Below are 20,115 nucleotides of genomic sequence, written 5' to 3'. Positions count from 1 at the left end.
TAATGCCAGAACTTTAAATGCTTTTACTCTAGTCCTCTTGACTCCTGTGTTGTCAGTATGAATTAACAAGATAATATTATTTTATATAATATTGATTTAAATTTAAATTTATAGATAGATATTTAGCTTTTTAATTACTTTCTTTTCCTTCCTTCATCCCCAGTCTTCCATCTGAGATCATTTTCCTGTTATCTGAAAAATGTCCCATAGAATTGAGTATTTCCTTTGGTTTCTGACTGCTGCTAGAAACTCTTTGTTTTGGTTTATTTATAAAGCTTTTATTTTGCCTTCATTTTTGAAGGGTATTTTTGCTGCTTATTTTCTTGGTTGGCATTTACTTTCTTTCAAGATACTAAAGATGTCACTTCACCATCTTTCATTATTGCTGTTGCAAAGCCAGTAATTAGCCTAAGTTTTGTTCCTTTTGAGGCATACTCTATCGTTTTGGCTATTTTTATGATTTTATCTTTGTCTTGAATTCTCTGTAAATTCACTATTATGTATTCTATGCATGGGCTTCTTTTTATTTATCCTGTTTGGGATTTGTTAGACTTCTTGGATCTATGGATCAATGTCTTTCATCAGTTTTTAAAAATCCTCCACCATTAAATCTTCAAAGAGTGTCTCTGAACAGTTCCATTTCTCTTTTCCTTTTGGAATTCCAATTGAACATGTATTAGACCTTATCCTTGTCTGTATTTTCCATCTTTTTGACCACCTGTGCAGCCTTACAGATAATTTCATCTGAATATAATTTCTAGTTATTTAATTCTCTTGAGTTGCATCTAATCTGCTGTTAAAAGCCATCCACTGAGTTTCTAATTTCAGCTTTGTTATTTTTCAGTTTTGGAGTTTTCTTTTTTCCCTACCTTTTTTTTGTTTTCTGGTTCCATGTTGAAATTTTCAAGATTGGATTTTATTTATCTGAATACACTGAGCATTGTGGTTTTGTTGTTCAGTCACTCAGTCGTGTCTGACTCTTTGAAACCCTATGGACTGCAGCATGCCAGGCTTTCCTGCCCTTTACTATCTCCCAGAGTTTGCTCAAACTCGTGTCCATTGAGTTGATGATGCCAAGCACTGTGGTTTAGTAGTCCGTATCTGATAATTTGAATAATTCAAAGCTAATGGATCTGCTTCTGTTGTCTATTGCCTATGGTGCTTCCTATCTATGATGTCTCTTCTTTGTTTTTCTGGTTATCTTTGTGTATGGACATTGTACTTAAATAGCTGTTTGTTGGAATAATTTGAGGCTGAGGATGGTGGAATCTTTTCCAAAGAAGATTTTGTTTGCACTGGTTAGGCCCATAAGGATACTTCCTGTCTAAAACCACCATAATCTATATTCAAAAATTAAACTTTACTAGTCTACCTAGATGTTGCAAAGCCAAACTAAAAGACTTTGTGAGGGCCAGTTTATTTCCAGTTTATAATTACTCTTAAAGTGAAACATTTGGAGTTCCTAGGAAACTCCTTCCCTTTTAATAAGACTTGGGCTTTGAGTTTTGCTATTCTAGTGCTTTGAGTCTTCTACAGCTTCAACTCACTTAACACTGGTTTATTCCTTAACCTTTACTCCTTAACCATAGATGCCCTTAAGACAAATACAGTTAACCTTATGAGTGCTAAAAGAAAATGGGGAATTCTTCTTTGACCTCATGTAGGAAAAGAGTTTTTAACTATGAGTCAAAAATCTAGATGCAATAAAAGACAAATCTGATAAATGTGACTACTTTTTTTTAATGTATGGCAGAAATACATCATAAAAAAGTCAAAAAGCAACTAAAAGTTGGAAGTAAATATTTGCAGCTTTTATAACAGATAAAGGCCTAATATAATGTATAAAGAGCACTTCAAAAGTGTGAAGGAGCAATAACCCAATAGAAGAATGTGGAAAAGGGAATTCCCTGGAGGTTCAATGGCTAAGACTCCACGCTCCGAATGCAGGGGGCCCAGGTTTGATCCCTGGTCAGGGAACTAGATCCCACACACCACAGCTAAAGATCCCACATGCGGCAACTAAGACATGGTGCAGCCAACTGAATAAAAATAAATTAGAAAAAAAAAAGATGTGGAAAAGACATGAACAGACAATTCACAATGATATTTAATTTGCTATTAAACAGAAATGCAAAATAAAATGCCATGGATATACTACTACTCACTTATATCAGTGAAAATTAAAAAGTATGTCACATTATGTCGAAAACGGGAAATAAGCACTCACCTTTATTTTTGGTGGGAAAGCAAAAATGAGCCTGAGATTCAGGGGAGGGAATAACCTGGATGTGTAGATTTGGGAATCTGTGTTTACAGGAAAATGGACAGAGTCAGGGAGAGAGAACACGTGGACTGAGAAGAGCTGAGGCTCAGGCACAGCTACACAAGGTGGCAGCGCGGCTCCCTGGCAGGACCAGCACCAGGACTCGAGTCAGGAGGAGCTAGTCTTGAAAGCGGGCTGTGGGGCTATGTGGTGCTTTAGGCAAAATCTGGCACCTTCCTTGTGATCAGCTGCCACAACTGGGGATAATGGGCATCTCAGAGGGATGCTGAGCGAGGACCCGAGATGCTCCAGGTAAAGCACCTGCAGTCAGGAAGCCTCTACACTCCTGCTTTATCGGTAATGCCTCCTTCTCCAACCACCACCCGCCCTGCCGGCCCCCACCTTCTGGAGCTGTCAGGTCCCTCTGGGCTGGGGGCGAGGGAGTGGGGCGGAGGACCTGGCTCAAGAGACGCGACGCTCACATGACCGGCTGGGCGCCAACGTGGGCAGCAACCCCCATGCCCGCCCTGCCCGAGCAGAACCAGTTCCAAGAGCTGCCCGGGCAAGGGGCGAGAGGGCTTAGGCGAGCCCGAGGAGGTGCAGACCTGGCCCAGGCCCCACAGGTCAGTGTGAAGGTGGCCACTGCTGGCGTCCCAGGCAGGGGTGGAAGCTGATGGGACTAGGATCCAGGAGCAGCGGGGAGAGATGGGGAGAGAGGGGGTCCCGAGATGAATGTGGAGAACGGCGAGGCGCAACGTGGGCAGGTGGCCCTGTCTCCTCCTCGACGGCCCTCCTCTGTGCCTTCCACCCATTTTTGAGCCTGAAATTGCTAGGGGAGGGGGGATGCGCCCCCGCAGTGCGACGGTGAAACGTAGACAAATTCTGAAAATAATTCCCTTTCACACTCTGATTGACCTCACGTAAAGGGGTGGGGATGCGGCGGGTTGCTTGCGCGGGAGGAAGACACAGACCCAAAATAGTTGGAAAGGATCCTGGTCTAGTGCCTGCGGCCTAAGAAGTAATGGTGGCTGGGATGCAGGAGAGGTAGGGGAAAAATTGTAGGATGAGGAGGGCCTGGATTCAGGAAAGGGACCCCAGCCCATGGACCGCGCAGTCCCTCCCTGTCTTCTGTCTGTCTGCAGGTCTGCATGTCTGTTCCCAACACTCTGCAAGGCTAGAAAAGGAGGAGAAACCTGGCCAGAATCCCTGCAAGTCAGTGAAAAATAAGAGGGCACTGGACAGGCACGGGCCTTGGGGGCACAGCTTTGGCAGCATTTTAAGGCCCCACTTAGATATATAGGGTATAAAATATATACCCTCCCTGCCACGCTAAAGGATGGTACAAGGTGGTAGGGCCCTCCAGGGAATGGTTGGCTCTCAGTGCAGGAGGAATGGTGGGGTAAAGGGTAGGCAGAAGGCACACTAGGCCGGGCCAGGTCAGGGGACCACTGATGCGGGTCAGATGCCAGTGCTGTCCAGACCTGCCTTCCACCCAAGCCCGCAGTCTCCCTTGTCTCCTCTTTGTCTCTTCTCCACCCCCACCTTCATCCCCCAGGACAGGAAGGGGAGGGGACATCTCAACATGGAAAAACTGCAATGAAAATCAAGGAAAGTTGGAAAATGAGGGAAAGCCAGAAGATGAAGTAGAGCCTGAAAATGAAAGAAAGTCAAATGAGAAAGAAAAGCCAGAAGTGGTGGGGAAGTCAGAATAGGAATGAGAGCTCCAGAATGAGGGACAGCCAGACGATGGGAGACAACCCGCACATGAGGGACAACCAGCAGATGAGGGGAAGCAAGAAAAGCAGGGCAGGTTTGAAGCTGAGGGAAACCCACTCAAGGAAAAGCCAGGGTCCCAGGCAAAGTCAGAGAGCCAGTTGCGTGCTGCCAAAAAGTGCCCTGCTGAAGATTATGTGCCCCAGAAGGCAAAAAGAAAAAAGGACAGGATTCCCCCAAGGACTATCAGGACAACTTACAGGAAAGGCATCTGGGAGGAGATACTGAGAGAATGTGGAGATCTGTCAATGGCTCAGCTTGAAGAGCTAAGGAAAAGACAGAAAATTGGGTGGATTTCATTGGATACAAAGAAATGTACAGGATCCATTCACCCCAAGGGGGCAACGGGGTGTCAAGGGAACGAGGGGAGGAGGGAGGAGCCAAAGGGGCATACATGATATCCCATATCTTTAATGCCTTGGCATTTGATTCTGATTTCTTTGATGAGAATATCACTGACACTGCTTTCCCTGGCAGGCACTTGCCAGGCTATATGCTTTATCTTCAAGCTGATACTTTGCTTTAGGTGTCACTGTCCTTACCAGCAGCCATTTGATCCAACTACAGTGCTCTGTGTTTCAGTAGGGGGTTTTCACTCACGTTCATGGAAGAGATGTTCATGGTACACTGTAAAAAGAGCAATAAAAAACACTAAGTGTATAGTATCAAACCAGTTTTGTAAAAGGGCTTCCCTAGTGGCTCAGACCGTAAAGAATTCGCCTGCAATGCCAGAGTCCTGGGTTTGATCCCTAGGTCTGGAAGATCCCCTGAAGGAGGAAATGGCTACCCACTCCAGTATTCTTGCCTGGCAAATCTCATGGACAGAGAAGCCTGGTGGGCTACAGTCCATGGGATCGCAAAGAGTCAGACATGAATGAGTGACTAATACTTTTCACTTTGTAAAAGTAGTAAATGTTTGCATAATGCATTTGTGCACAGAGAAAACCATGAAAGCTAAAAACTAGGTGATAGTTTTTTCCTGCATTGTAGCCAGAAAATAGGTCTTGCCTGTACTCAAAGATGAGTCCAGTCATCAGATGGTACCTCCATGCCATTCCTCCACAGGTATGTCCATCCCCATGTCTTCCCCTAGTTGTAACCATGTCAGTGGGCACTGGCAGCCCTTCTCCTGGGTCCTCTACCATCCTATGGCTCCTCCCAACATGTGTGATTCTTTCTCTTGTCTTTGCTCACTCATCTCTACTTTTTCTTAAATGATGTTTGTCATAATAAAAAAATTCCTAGAAATCAATACATGATAAAAAAATTGAAATGTTCAGTGAGCTTATGAGGGCAATGAAGATTCCTGTTGTCAGACTGTAAAATGATAAGTAAAACATTACATCTAGGACTCATAGCTAGAGGAATCAACCTGACAGTTACAACAGATCCAGTGCTCTAAAGGTCAGTCTTGTCATCTGTGAAATGGGACTAAAACTTGTCTTACAATCTGCTGAGTGGATCAGATGAGGTACTGGATATGTAAGCTGTGTTTGGAGAGCTCCTTTGTAGTAGTAGGACTCTGAACCTTGTCAGACACCCAGGAGAGAGCTGAGGGTAGGTCTCACCGATGCCTAGGAACAAGTCTAAGCAGACGAGAAGAGACTGCCACTCTTCTCTGGGTACTACCATATCTGCTGGGCATGCCTGCTCTTCCCGGCCCTGTACCCTCTGCTGACAGCTATTGATATGATGGAGGCCTTATGGTGACAAAGCCCCTCTGGTTCCCTTTAGTCCCCAAAGGGTCAAAGCCCCTATTTGACTTCTATAGGAATGTGGGTAAATTCCCTCTCCCAACTTCAGAGTTGTATCTACCCTGGTGGCATTGCCCCAGGGCAGTTTGGGCTCCATTATATTACATAGTTCTTAGCAAAGTAGTCATTAACATTTTAGTTCATTTTATATTTGCTTATAGTAGTTTCTTATCTCTTACAGGACTCATATATTTTGGGTCCCCTGGGGATTGTATCCTGAGACACATCTATGGATGAAACAGTAGATAGTTATTTGAACTACACACCACAGTACCTCAGGGAAGCCATATCTAAATTTATATACCATTATTAGTGTGAGTTTTCTCTCTAAAAAGTCTCCTGGTTGGTTTCCTACACAAATTCAAAGGACTTGTCTACACATAATCAGAGAGGGTTACACAACTGAATTTCAAACTGAAAATATCCCTTCCCATTCCAGACCAATTCCAACTAAAAACTGTAACAGTGCTCTTAAAAATATTAAAAACTCTCAATGTTAGGGATTTTAATTTAACCCACTAGTATGTCGCTTTTTCCAAATGAGGACTTTCTTATTCACATATTTAATAAATTATGTGATACATATTTAATAAATTATGTGATACATATACTTAATTATGAATGAATCAGAAGCCCTGAGTTAAAAAAAAGATACCCTATTCATGGATTAGAAGCCTTGATAGTGTTAATATGGTAATTCTCTCCAAAAGTTATCTATAAATGCAATGTTATATGGAAAAGCAAAGGACACAGGATAGCCTAAATATTTTGAAAATGAAGAACACATTTGAAGGACTCATTGCCTGATTTCAGGGCTAACTAAAACTACAGTAATCAAGACTAGTATGGCATAAGGATAGACATATAAATTGATGGAATAAGACACAGTCCAAAAGTAGACCCACATGTATATCATCAATTTATGTTTTAAAAAGGACCCACAGGAATTCAGTGGAGAAAGATTTTTCAACAAATGATACTGGAACAACTGTATGTTGTCTTGGTCAGTTTGGATTGCTATAACAAACATACCACAGACAGGAATTTTTCATAGTTCTGGAGTGTGGGAACCCATGATCAAGATGCTGGCAGATTTGGTATCTAGTAGGTGTCAGATTCCTGGTTCATAACCAGATGTCTTCACATGACAGAAGGGGCAAGGGAGCTTTCTGGGGTCATTTTTATAATGAAACTAATTCCTTATGAGGGCTCCACTTGCATGGCTTAATTGCCAAAGGCCCTGCTTCCAAATACCATCCAACTGGATGAATTTTGCAGTTACACAAACATTCAGTCTATAGCAGACATCAATATACAAAAAAAGTACCCTTACCTCACACCATATACAAAACATGAATTAAAAATGGCTCACAGAACAAAATGTAAAACCCCCAATTATAAAAACTTTATTTAGAGAATTCCTGGGTGATCTCAGTGGTTAGGATTCTGAGCTCTCACTGCCAAGGGCCTGGCTTCAATCCCTGGTCAGGGAACTAAAATCCCATAAAGCCACGTGATGTGGCAAATAAATAAATAAATAAATAAATAAAATTAAAATAAAAATTTCATTTAAAGATAAAAACAATATGGAATAGTTTGTTTCAGAATAAACTATTATTGTTTATTCTGAAGTAGTGTAAAGATTTTTTATTGTAATTTTTTATTTTAGGCTGCATGGGGTCTCCATTGCTGCTTGGGCTTTTCTCTAGTTGTGAGTGAAGGCTACGCTTTGTTGCAGTGCGCAGGCTTCTCACTCTGGTGGCTTCTCTTGTTGCTGAGCACAGGGTCCAGGGCACTGGGGCTTCAGTGGTTGTGGCATGTGGGCTCCAGAGCACAGGCTTAATAGTTGAGGTGCACAGGTTTAGTTGCTCCACATCATGTGGGATCTTCCCGAACCAGGGATTGAACTTGTGTCTCCTGAATTGGCAGGCGGATTCTTTACCACTGAGTCACCAGGAAAGCCCAGTTCAAAGATTTTTGAAATGAATTTTCTGCCACTATCTACTTCATAAGTTCCAGAGGTTTCTTCTACTAAGAAATGGGAAAAGGCGAATGCTAATTATAAAATATTACATGTGGACAATAAAATTTAAGATATCATTAGAAGAACAGGGAAAAGGGTAATCCTGGATTAGCATATAACATGAATTTGTGCCATATGACAATTGAAGATAATAACGACAATGAGGGTATTGACAAATTTCTGTTAAGTTCAAACAAGTCTAGAATATCTATATTAGTAACATATATCCATACATATATAACCTAAGAAAGCATAATATTTCTTATTTGACAATGTTTCCCATGTAATTTAACACACCAAAAAAACCCTAATTGTTTTAACATCTCTTTTATAAAGTGAGAGACAATTTTTTTGAGATTTTCTAAGGACCCTCTGGGAAATCTCAAAACTAGTTTGAGGTCAAAAAGACTCCATTTAGATTTTGATTTTGGGAAGTTGCCAAAAATGTCAAAAAGTTTGAACATTTGATTAAACAGGATCACAAGTCAATATGAAACAATACTTACTTATCTATTTAACCAAAGGGACAATCAAAAAAAATTTTAAGGTAAATACAGAAGGTTACAAAACTGTGAATGAAAATATAGCTCTTTTCACATTGAGAAGACTCAATTCTCCCACATAATCAAAGACCTGATAAAGACAACATGAAACACAAAAAATTCTTTTGGTAAGACAAAATCTTTGCTTTCCAGGCAGATTACCCCAAAAGTAAAGAAAAACATTTCACAATCTCTTATCAAGAGAAGACCAATAGTCCAAAAGACATTTTCTTTTTAACAGAGAGAAAACCAAACTAATTTTGTACCATTGTACCCTCCCTCCCTCCCTTTCTCCCTGCCTCCCTCCCTCCCTTCCTTCCTTTCCTTTCTTTCTTTTTTTCTTGCCATACCTCTAAGCAAGCTAGATCTCACTTCCCCGACCTAGGATCAAATCCTTTCCCCTTACAGCGGAAGCATGGAGTCTTAACCACTGGACTGCCAGTAAAGTCCTTGTACCACTGTACTTTTGAGGTTAAAGCTCATTCTTTAAAAAACTTATAAATAAACCCATTCTAATCTTAGCAAGCTTGACCACACATAAAATTCCTTTCCCAAGATTTTGTTTACTGAAACTGTCTACCCACTCAGCCACTCAGGTTTTTTTACCTGTATTTTCCTCTTCCTCATTCTAGAATACCAGTCATTTGACTTTAGAACAAAATTACTCTTTTTCCCTTAACAAAAACATGTCTTTCACACTTCTTATCCAAAACACACATCCTACTTTTTTTAACCTACTTTTCATACATAGTTGTTTCCTTTTACCCTTACTGTTTCTTGTATTTTTAATTACATATATAGATTAGCATTCTTAACCCTTAGAAACCTTAATTTCTACTGAAACTAAAAAGTAAACAATTGAGGACTGCCTGTTACTTAAGCATTCTATGATTGGCAAATTTATAAATATATTTCATAATTTCTAAAAGCATGTTCTTTCTGACAGTGAATTTTCCAATATGGCACAACACATGTTTGCTGATACATACAAATATCTTCAGTTCCTTTATAAGAAGATGCCAAAGTAGATAAACCTATGTTCAGTAGTTTGTTTCAGTATTTTATTTTATCTGAAAATGATCTAGATATTCAATGTATATCCATCATTAGTTAATATAACTTTTAAGTTTTCAAGTTATCAAAAAGATTTTTGAAACTATTTTTAAGTAGACATACCATGAAACATAATTACTGTGGAAAAGTTCATATATAAAGTTTTATCTTAATTACATCTATATAATTAAACTTTTAGATTACTCATGAAAATTTACTGAGGCATTAAATAGCTAACCATCATCTTAAATCAATTTTCTTTCTAACAAATCCTGTAACATAAATAATATGACTTTTACTAAACCTGGTAGAATAAAAGCTGTATGTTTACATCATACTTAATGCTGATAACTCTGAAGACATGCCAGTTTTAATTAAACCAACGAAGTTAGACTAACTATTATTTATGAAAGATTATCCTCAGTTCAGTTCAGTTCAGTCGCTCAGTTGTGTCCGACTCTTTGCGATCCCATGAATCGCAGCATGCCAGGCCTCCCTGTCCATCACCAACTCCCAGAGTTCACTCAGACTCACGTCCATCGAGTCAGTGATGCCATCCAGCCATCTCATCCTCTGTCGTCCCCTTCTCCTCCTGCCCCCAATCCCTCCCAGCATCAAAGTCTTTTCCAATGAGTCAACTCTTTGCATGAGGTGGCCAAAGTACTGGAGTTTCAGCTTTAGCATCATTCCTTCCAAAGAAATCCCAGGGTTGATCTCCTTCAGGATGGACTGGTTGGATCTCCTTGCAGTCCAAGGGACTCTCAAGAGTCTTCTCCAACACCACAGTTCAAAAGCATCAATTCTTCGGTGCTCAGCCTTCTTCACAGTCCAACTCTCACATCCATACATGACTACTGGAAAAACCATAGCCTTGACTAGACGGACCTTAGTCGGCAAAGTAATGTCTCTGCTTTTGAATGTGCTATCTAGGTTGGTCATAACTTTTCTTCCAAGGAGTAAGCGTCTTTTAATTTCATGGCTGCAATCACCACATGAACTTGAAAAACATTTGGGCTAATTTCTGTATTTCTGAGAGAATACTTTAAAAAAAAATTTTTACTGGATCAACGGTCCAACTTTCAATTATCCAAATTCCTATAGTAAGATTCAGGGGATTCTGAATTGCATGATTTATTAGCATAAATAAGTGTAAATTTTCTCTGCAGGAAGTTTACATCATCCTAATCCTACAGTTATTTTGGTGAATAGTCTGTCTACATAGTAAAATGTAGCCAGGTACAAAATGAGTGCAGACATGAAAAAAAAAAAAATTCAGCAGAAACAACACAAAGCAAATACAGATCTATAGGAGTTCCAGATATTGGAATTATAAGACTCAATTTAAAAATAATTTTTCTGGGAATTCCCTGGCAGTCCAGTGGTTAAGACTGCACTTCCACTGCCACTACATGGGCTGTGTTTGATCCTTGGTTGGGAAACTAAAATCCCATCTGCTGTCCAATGCAGCTAATAATAATAATAATAATAATAATAATAAATTTTCATACTAAATAGGGGATAAAAGACTGACTCATGGAAATTTCAGCCAATAACTAGAAAGTATAAAAAACATGAAATAGGCCATTCTATAACTAAAATTTTTAAATTTATTTTTCATTATAGTTGAATTACAATGTTGTCTTAACTACTGCTTACAGGGAAGTAACTTAGTTTTATATATATATATATATATATATATGTGTGTGTATATATATATATATATATACACAATATTCTTTTCATATTCTTTTCCATTATGGTTTTTCACAGGATATTGAGTATAATTCCCTGTGCTATAAGTAGGACCTTGATGTTACATGCCAGTCTGCATCTGCTGATCCCAAACTCCTAATCCAACAGTCTCCCACCATCCCCCTTGGCAACCACCAGTCTATTCTCTATGTCCCCAGTTCTGTTTCTGTTTCATAGATAGGGTCATTTCTGTCATATTTTAGATTCTACATATAAGTGATATAATATGGTGTTTGTCTTTATCTTTCTGACGTACTTCACTTGGTATGATAATCTCTAGTTGCATCCATGTTGCTGCAAATGGCATTATTTCGTTCTTTTTTATGGCTGAGTAGTATTCCACTGTATATATGTTCGACATCTTCTTTATCCATTCATCTGTCAATGGGCATTTAGGTTGTTTCCATGTCTTGGCTATTGTAAATAATGCTGCAGTGAACATTGGAGTGCATGTCTCTTTTTGAATTCCAGTTTTGTTTCTACTATCCTGATCATTTACAATATCTATAAGCACTTTTGAGACAAATAGAGCAAATTTAGGATTTGGTAAAAATGATAGATAGGCTTTAATTGCTTCTAGAGCCACAAATTGAGTTCTCTAAAAGACTCCATTTGTAAGACAAATACAATTATTTTTAATTCTTAAAAGAATTGGGTTGAAACCTGAATGATATCAAGAGGTTAACCCACCCATCCAACTATCTTCAATTTGCTTCTTTATATCAGGGAGAAGATATCCAACTAAGACAGAAATCAAAAGAATCATATGTTCTAGACTTAGAGCTGTATCGTTGGACATTATTTTCTTGGGATCCAAAATCACTGCAGATGGTGCCTGCAGCCATTGACATTAAAAGATGCTTGCTCCTTGGAAGAAAAGCTATGATCAACTTAGACAGTATGTTAAAAAGCAGAGACGTTACTTTGCTGACAAAGGTTCATCTAGTCAAAGCTATGTTTTTTCCCAGTGGTCATGTATGAATGTGAGAGTTGGACTATAAAGAAAGCTGAGAGCCGAAGAATTGATGCTTTTGAACTGTGGTGTTGGAGAAGACTCTTGAGAGTCCCTTGGACTGCAAGGACATCCAACCAGCTCATCCTAAAGGAAATCAGTCCTGAATATTCATTGGAAGGACTGAAGCTGAAGCTCCAATTCTTTGGCCACCTGATGCGAAGAACTGACTCATTGGAAAAGACCCTGATGCTGGGAAAGATTGGAGGCGGGAGGAGAAGGGGATGACAGAGGATGAGATGGTTGGTTGGCATCACTGACCCGATGGACATGAGTTTGAGCAAGCTCTGGGAGTTGGTGATAGACAGAGAAGCCTGGTATGCTGCAGTCTATGGGGTTGCAAAGAATCGGACATGACTGAGCAACTGAACTGAACTGATTTGGAATGTTTTAGTAAATCTTTCCACAAAGACTTCAGAAGGTCTCATTTTGTTTTCTGTGCTCTGGGTGTATAGTTTCATTTTAGCTTAGGGGTGGTGGTGGTGGTTTAGTCACTAAGTTGCATCCAACTCTTGTGATCCCATGGACTGTAGCCTGCTAGGCTCCTCTGTCCATGGGATTTTTCAGGCAACAATACTAGAGTGGATTGTCATTTCTTTCTCCAGGGGATGTTCCCAACCCAGGGATCAAACCTGGGTCTCCTGCATTGCAGGCAGATTCTTTACTGACTGAGCTATCAGGGAAGTTCTTGCTTAGGGGAAAAGCCTAAAAATGTTCCTATCAGGCTGTGAATATCAGCTTCCAATTTGCCAAACTTCTAACCAGAGCTTCCTTTAAAGAAAAATTTTCTCAAATATCTTATAAGGTTTTCAAAAACAGTAAATATTCCTGGCAGTATTGAGCTCTTTAATATTTTTCCCTTTACCTTTAAGTCAAGTATATACCTATCAAGTTATTTCCAACCAAAATCAATAAGCCTTTTATGATTAACCATGTACACTTCAAGCATCCCCAAAGATGGTAAAAACATGTAGTTTTCCCATGATCCAGGACCACTTGCAAAGACAACCAAAGGAAAGAAAGACTTGGACAATTCCCCTGAGAGCTAGCAACAATCAGTAAGACACTAGCTGCAAATGGAATGCAAGTCATATTTCTGTCTGGTCATATTCTTGGGGGTCCAAACCTGACAGCTGAGCTGCCTGTACATGTAAGCAGTGACAACTTGTGCTCCCCAGCAGGAAGAAACCCAAGCTAGTTCCTCAGTACACATAATGAGAGACAGACAGGAAAGTAATAGTTGTCCTTGGGGTGGAAAGGATTAATAACAAATGGGTATCCCCAAACCAAACTCACAGAAGTCTGAATTTAGAAAAGAAGGAACACCATAAATTTTTACTTAATATTCTCTCTACCATTCTGAGTATTTGGCTGATAACTGTTTTCTCATAAATAGATGAGCTCATCTAGGCTAAAAGTTTCTTACTGTGGCCACTGCAATTAAAAGATTATCTTTGGTAAAAGTAAACCATTTGTTCAGAAAAACATAGGTTTGGGGATCTTAATTTTTATCCACATTTATACTTGATATGCATAATATACATATTTACATTTATTTTTCATATATACATATAATCCCAGTTAACTGGAATCCAAGATGGAGGAGTCTCTGATTCTTTGGCCTTGAACAAACCCATTTTTTCTTTTTCTCTCTTAAAACAAAATTTATTTACTTGAAGCCTCACACTGGCCCAGTGCAGTTTAAGTCAGATCAGTCCAACTTCAGACCCAGTCTAGAAAAAGAAATGCTCAAGTGAAGTCAGCTCACTCATTATGCAAAAACAGTAGAGCTTGGATATCCAAGAGGGACTTATTCATGACCCCCAGACAGAGCAAGAAGGCAATGAGCACAATGGGATCAGCAGGTATCTGCTCTTGCTCATTGCTCCTTAGGACCATTGGTGATCTACTTTGGATACCACCAGGACATTTAAAGGGCTTCCCATGTGACTTTAGTGGTAAAGAACCCACCTGCCAATGCAGCAGACATAAGAGACATGGGTACAATCCCAGAGTCAGGAAGATCCACTGGAGAAGGAAACAGCAACCCATTCCAGTATTCTTGCCTGGAGAATCCCATGAACAGAGGAACCTGGAGGGGCTATAGTCCATAGGGTAGCAAAGAATCAGATATGACTGAGTGACTAAGCACACAGGACAATTAAAACATATACCGAAGCATATTAAACATCTTAGAGTTTATCTGGGGCTTCCCGAGTGGCTCAGTGGTAAAGTATTCACCTGCCAATGCAGGAGACACGGGTCTGATGCCTGATTCGGTAAGATCCTGCATGTCACAAGGCAGCTGAGCCTGTGCACTACAGCTACTGAGCCTGTACTCTAGAACCCAGAAGCCACAACAGTTGAGCCTATATGCTGCAACTACTGAAGCCCGCACACCTTAGAGCCTGTGCTCTGCAACAAGAGAAGGCACCACAGTATGAGAAACCCTCACACCACAACTAGAGAAGTAGCCCCCACTCACTGCAATTAGAGAAAAGTCCATGCACAGCAACAAAGACCCAGCATAGCCCAAAATAAACTAATTAAATTTTTTAAAAATTTATCTGAGCAAACATTGATGCAAACTAAGCTGTACAAAACCAGAAGTGGTTAGAAGCACTCCACCAACAGGACCTAGGGGGAAGGATTTTATAGAGAAGACACAGAAGCAAAGCAAAAAGAAAATTATTTGATCAGTTATAGCTTAAGTGGTTGCATTATTTTGGAAAGTCTAGTTGGCTGCTTGTGATCAGTTGTTCTTCTTAACCTTGAGAAACTTACAGGAATTGACTCTGGCTTACATGGACTACCAAAAGTCATTAGAGCCACCTCAGTTCAGTAGTCTCCTTGTCTGATTACTGTAAGAGTATAGTAGAGGAACACTTCCCAATTGACTCTATGAAAGCTGTATCACTCTGATATCATAACAAGACTAGGTACAACAAGAAAAGTACAGACCAATATTTTTTATGAATAAAGAGGCAAAATCCTTAACAAATTACCAGCAAGTTGAATCTAACAATATATAAAAGATTATACACAATGGCCAAGTGGAATTTATTCCAGGAATGCAAATTTGGTATAACACAGAAAAATCAGAAAATATAAACTACTGAATTAATATAATGAAGGCCCCAAACCACATGATCATCTCAAAAGATACAGGGAAAAAAAAACATAAATCCAGTACTTTTTCATGATAAAAATATCCAACAAACTAGGAATAAAAGGTGACTTCCTCAACTTGATGGAGGAAATCTACAAAAAGATGCAACTGACATCACACATAAGGATGAAACACTAAAATATTTCCTTCTAGGAACTGAAACAAGACAAGGATGACTTCTATTGCCACTTCTGGAGGTTGTACTAGAGGTTCTGGCCAAGGTAATTAGGCAAAAATAAATAGGCATCCAGTTAGGAAAGGAAGAAGTAAAAACATCTCTATTTGAAGATAACAGTCTTGTACATAGCATAACCTAAGGAATCCATGAAAAAAAAAAAAAACTATGAGAACTAATACATGAGCAGAACATGGTGGCAGGATACAATATCAACATACAAAAATCAACTGTATCTCTTTATAATAGAAATTAGCAATCTGAAAATTAACTGAAGAAAATGATTCTACTTATGATGACATCAAAAAGAAAAATATTTTAGGGATACATTTAACAAAAGAAATTTCAGGCTTATAAACTGAAAATACAGAATGTTGTTGAAAAAATTAAAGAAGACCTAAATAAATGAAAATAAATTCCATGTTTGTGGATTAAAAGACAATATTGTTCTATTGGTCATATTACCTAATTGATCTACAGATTCAATTCAATCCCTATCAAAATCCTATCTGGCTTTTATGTAGAAAATGACAAGGTGATTTAAAAAATCAAAAGATGCAGAATAGATAAAACTTAGTTTAGAAAGAATAACATAGGCTATCTTATACTTCTTAATTTCAAAACCTACTAACAAACGACAGTAATCAAGACAGGGTGGTACAGCAACTAGAGATGATCATACTAAGTGAAGTGAGTCAGAAAGAGAAAGACAAATACCATATGATATCACTTACATGTGCAATCTCAAGTATGACACAAAGGACCCTATACATGAAACAGAAACAGAATCAGGGACATAGAGACAGACTGGTGGTTGCCAAGGGGGAAGCGGGTGGGAGAGGGGAGAAGCGGGAGTTTGTGGCTAGCAGATGCAACTATTATATAATGGATAAGCAGCAAGGTCCTACTGTATAGCATAGGGAACCATATTCAGTATACTGTGATAAACCATAATGGAAAAGAATATGAAAAAGAATAAATATATATGTATTTTATGTATTAAATGTCTCAGTATATATATACTGAGACATTTAATTGTACAGTAGTGATTAACACATTGGTATTCAGCTATACTTCAATAAAAAGAAATTAAAAAAAAAGACAGAACGGCCCTGTATGCAAGACAGCAAAAGAGACACAGATGTGTAGAGTGGACTTTTGGACTCAGAGGGAGAGGGAGAGGGAGAGGGTGGGATGATTTGGGAGAATGGCATTGAAACATGTATACTATCATGTAAGAGACGAATCGCCAGTCTGTCTGATGCAGGATACAGCATGCTTGGGGCTGGTGCACGGGGATGACCCAGAGAGATGTTATGGGGAGGGACGTAGAAGGGGGGTTCATGTTTGGGAACGCATGTACACCCGTGGTGGATTCATGTCAATGTATGGCAAAACCAATACAGTATTGTAAAGTAAAATAAAGTAAAAAAAAAAAAAAAAAAAAGGCAGAATGGTACTGCCATAAAGACATATAGATAATGGAAAAGAATTTAGTCCAAAAGTAAATTATCACATATAGGGTCAATGGATTTTTGACAAATGTAACGAGACAATTCAAAGGGGGAAAGAATCATTTTAAAACTAACAGTGATGGAACAATTGGATATCCAGATGCCAAAGATTGAATTTAGATCACTACATTATAACATACACCAAAATTAGCTCAACAAGGGTGATAAATATTAATGCAAGAGCTAAAATTATAAAAACTCTTAGAAGAAAACATAGGAGTAAACCTTCATGTCCTTAGGTTTTACAGTGTTTTCTTAGATATGACAGCAAAAGCGCATGTGACAGAATATAAGATTGGAAGTCATTAAAATAAAAAAAAACAACTGTGCATCAAATGATACCACTAAGAAAGTGAAAAGACAACCCACAGAGTGGGAAAAAATACTTGTGAATCATTTATTCAATAAGGAACTAATTTCCAGAAAATACAAAGAACTCTAGAAATTCAACTATAAAAAGACAAGTAACCCAACTAAAAAATGGGCAAATGATTTGAACAGATATTTATGAAAGTCATATAGATAACCAATAACCAATAAGCACATGTAAAGAAGCTCAATGCCATTAGTTGTTGGGGAATGTAGATCAGAATCAAAAGGAGAGAACACTTCATATAAATTATGGTGGTTAAAATTAAAATGATGGAAAATGACATATTTTATTGAGGATGATGATAAACTGGAGCTTTCAGATTACATCTGAGTTTATACTAATGAGGTAACTCATGGTGAGTCCCCAGATAGCTTCAGGTTAGGGGCTGGTCACCACAAGGACCAAATAAATTATTAGACGGATATGTGGACAAAAAAAATGTTACCTGCCATTCAGGCAGACAAGATGTGGCCTACTATCAAGCCATCAGCCACTGCAAGCATCTACAGTGGTTCACCCAGAGGGGAATTCAGGATGAAGAAAAACAGAACACTGGCCCTAGGTAGTTAAGATTCGTATCAAAGGGAAAATTTCAGTGAGCCCAGACTCTTGTATTTTACCACACCTAGAAAAGCACTAAAATTATTAACTTGAGAGGTCTGCTTTTGTGATTAACAATAATTTTTGATGTTCAACTACAAGTTTGTTTTTGGTTTTGTTTTTCAATAAAAACTCCTATATATCGTGGCTCCTGCCTTATCTCTTTGGAACAGCTCCTCAGAGCTATCTGACAAGCTGTATCCTGGGCTACACTCTTCAGCAAGGCCACTGAATAAAACACAATTCTCAACTTTTAGGTTGTGCATTGTTTTTCAATCCACAGCTGAAACTTTCAGTCTTAACATCCTACCCCTCTCCCCTGACCTCTGGAGAGAGAAAGACTGAAGATTTCCTGCCGAAAATTTTGGCTCCCTGTCCACCAATGGCAAATAGAAATATGGAGACAGTATGGAGGAAATAGAAAAGAGTAGTTATATTTTTGCCTGACAAAGGGAAACACAGCAGGCTAATGCTAAGAACTGTGTACTCCTTCCTGGGGTACTGAGGATCTTATAGGTGGAACTCATAGTCCAGGGTGAGTGAAGGTTTTGTATTCTTCTTCTTCTTGCATTATTATAAAATAGTCACTGCTGGCATCAGCCAGCCTGGTATATGGGTCCATTCCTTTCTGGGTTATTGGCCTGTGACCTTCTTTCTGAAATGTAAACAGCTATAAGGGGTAATCTGCTACAAGAGAGTACAGGGAGGATAAACACCAGTGCAGGACATAATTCACACAGTATCAGGGGGTGATAGGTTAGCTTTCTGAAGAACAGATCTAGCACAGACACTACAGATTAATAATAGTGAGTGAAGGCACTCAGTCATGTCTGACTCTTTGAGACCCCATGGACTGTAGCCTACCAGGCTCTTCTGTCTATGGGATTTTCCAGGCAAGTGTACTGGAGTGGGTTGCCATTTCCTTCTACAGAGGATCTTCCCGACCCAGGGATTGAACCCAGGTCTTCCGCATTGTAGGCAGACGTTTTACCAACTGAGCCACCAGGGAAATCCAGATTAGTAATAGTTAAAACTAAAATTAGCTAGCTCTTTCAGGCCAGTTTAGGTTTCTTCTCTAGCCTGTTCACTGTTCTCTTTATTTTCCTTGTTTTTCAGGAGAGACGGAAAAAAAAAACTCATTCCTTTTTTTTTTTTTTTTTTGGCAGCAGATTGAGTTCAATCACCATTGGTTGATGATTTAATCAATCATTCCTATGTAATAAAACATCCATAAACTACCCTAAATGACAGGGTTTGGGAAGCTTCCGGGTTGAAATGTACTGGGAAAGTGGTGTGTCTAAAGACAGCAAGGAAACCCTGCCTTTCTACTTCCCCCCAGTACCTTGCCCTATGCCTCTCTTCCATTTAGCTATGCCTGAGTTGTATCATTTAAAATCAATACTAGAAACTAAAGCATTTTTCTGAGTGTTGTGGGTTGTTCTAGTAAATTATCGAAATTGAGGAGAGGGTCATTCAGTTCAGTTCAGTCGCTCAGTCGTGTCCGACTCTTTGCGACCCCATGAATCGCAGCATGCCAGGCCTCCCTGTCCATCACCGTCTCCCGGAGTTCACTCAGACTCATGTCCATCGAGTCTGTGATGCCATCCAGCCATCTCATCCTCGGTCGTCCCCTTCTCCTCCTGCCCCCAATCCCTCCCAGCATCAGAGTCTTTTCCAATGAGTCAACTCTTCACATGAGGTGGCCAAAGTACTGGAGCTTCAGCTTTAGCATCATTCCTGCCAAAGAAACCCCAGGGTTGATCTCCTTTAGAATGGACTGGTTGGATCTCCTTGCAGTCCAAAGGACTCTCAAGAGTCTTCTCCAACACCACAGTTCAAAAGCATCAATTCTTCGGCGCTCAGCCTTCTTCACAGCCCAACTCTCACATCCATACATCATGGGCATCCCCAAATTTGTAGTTGGCTGGCAGAAGTGTAGGCAGCCAGGGCACCCCATTTGTGGCTGCTGTCTGAAGTGGAGATATTCTTGTAGGACTCAATCTTTAACCAGTGATGTTAGTCTCAGAATTGAATTGACTTACAGGACACCCAGTTGAGGTTGAAGAATCAGAGAACTGGTTGGTGTTGAAAAACACACTGCCTCTGTTGTCA

At 39.5% G+C, this 20,115-nt stretch overlaps 1 protein-coding gene across 1 annotated transcript; it reads left to right on the top strand.

The window, feature by feature from the left end:
• Positions 1-3,106: 3,106 nt before the first annotated feature.
• TCEAL3 (transcription elongation factor A like 3) lies at positions 3,107-4,450 on the top strand. The gene is given in 5 exon segments (XM_068962524.1): positions 3,107-3,183; positions 3,819-4,201; positions 4,204-4,249; positions 4,251-4,317; positions 4,319-4,450. Coding segments are annotated over 5 exon segments (705 nt in total).
• The last annotated feature ends 15,665 nt before the right edge of the window (positions 4,451-20,115 follow it).

Source organism: Capricornis sumatraensis, chromosome X (assembly GCF_032405125.1).
Source record: "Capricornis sumatraensis isolate serow.1 chromosome X, serow.2, whole genome shotgun sequence".
NCBI classification, from domain to species: Eukaryota; Metazoa; Chordata; class Mammalia; order Artiodactyla; family Bovidae; genus Capricornis; species Capricornis sumatraensis.
The sequence above is the reverse complement of the archived record's forward strand: the minus strand, read 5'-3'. Positions and strand labels throughout refer to the sequence as shown.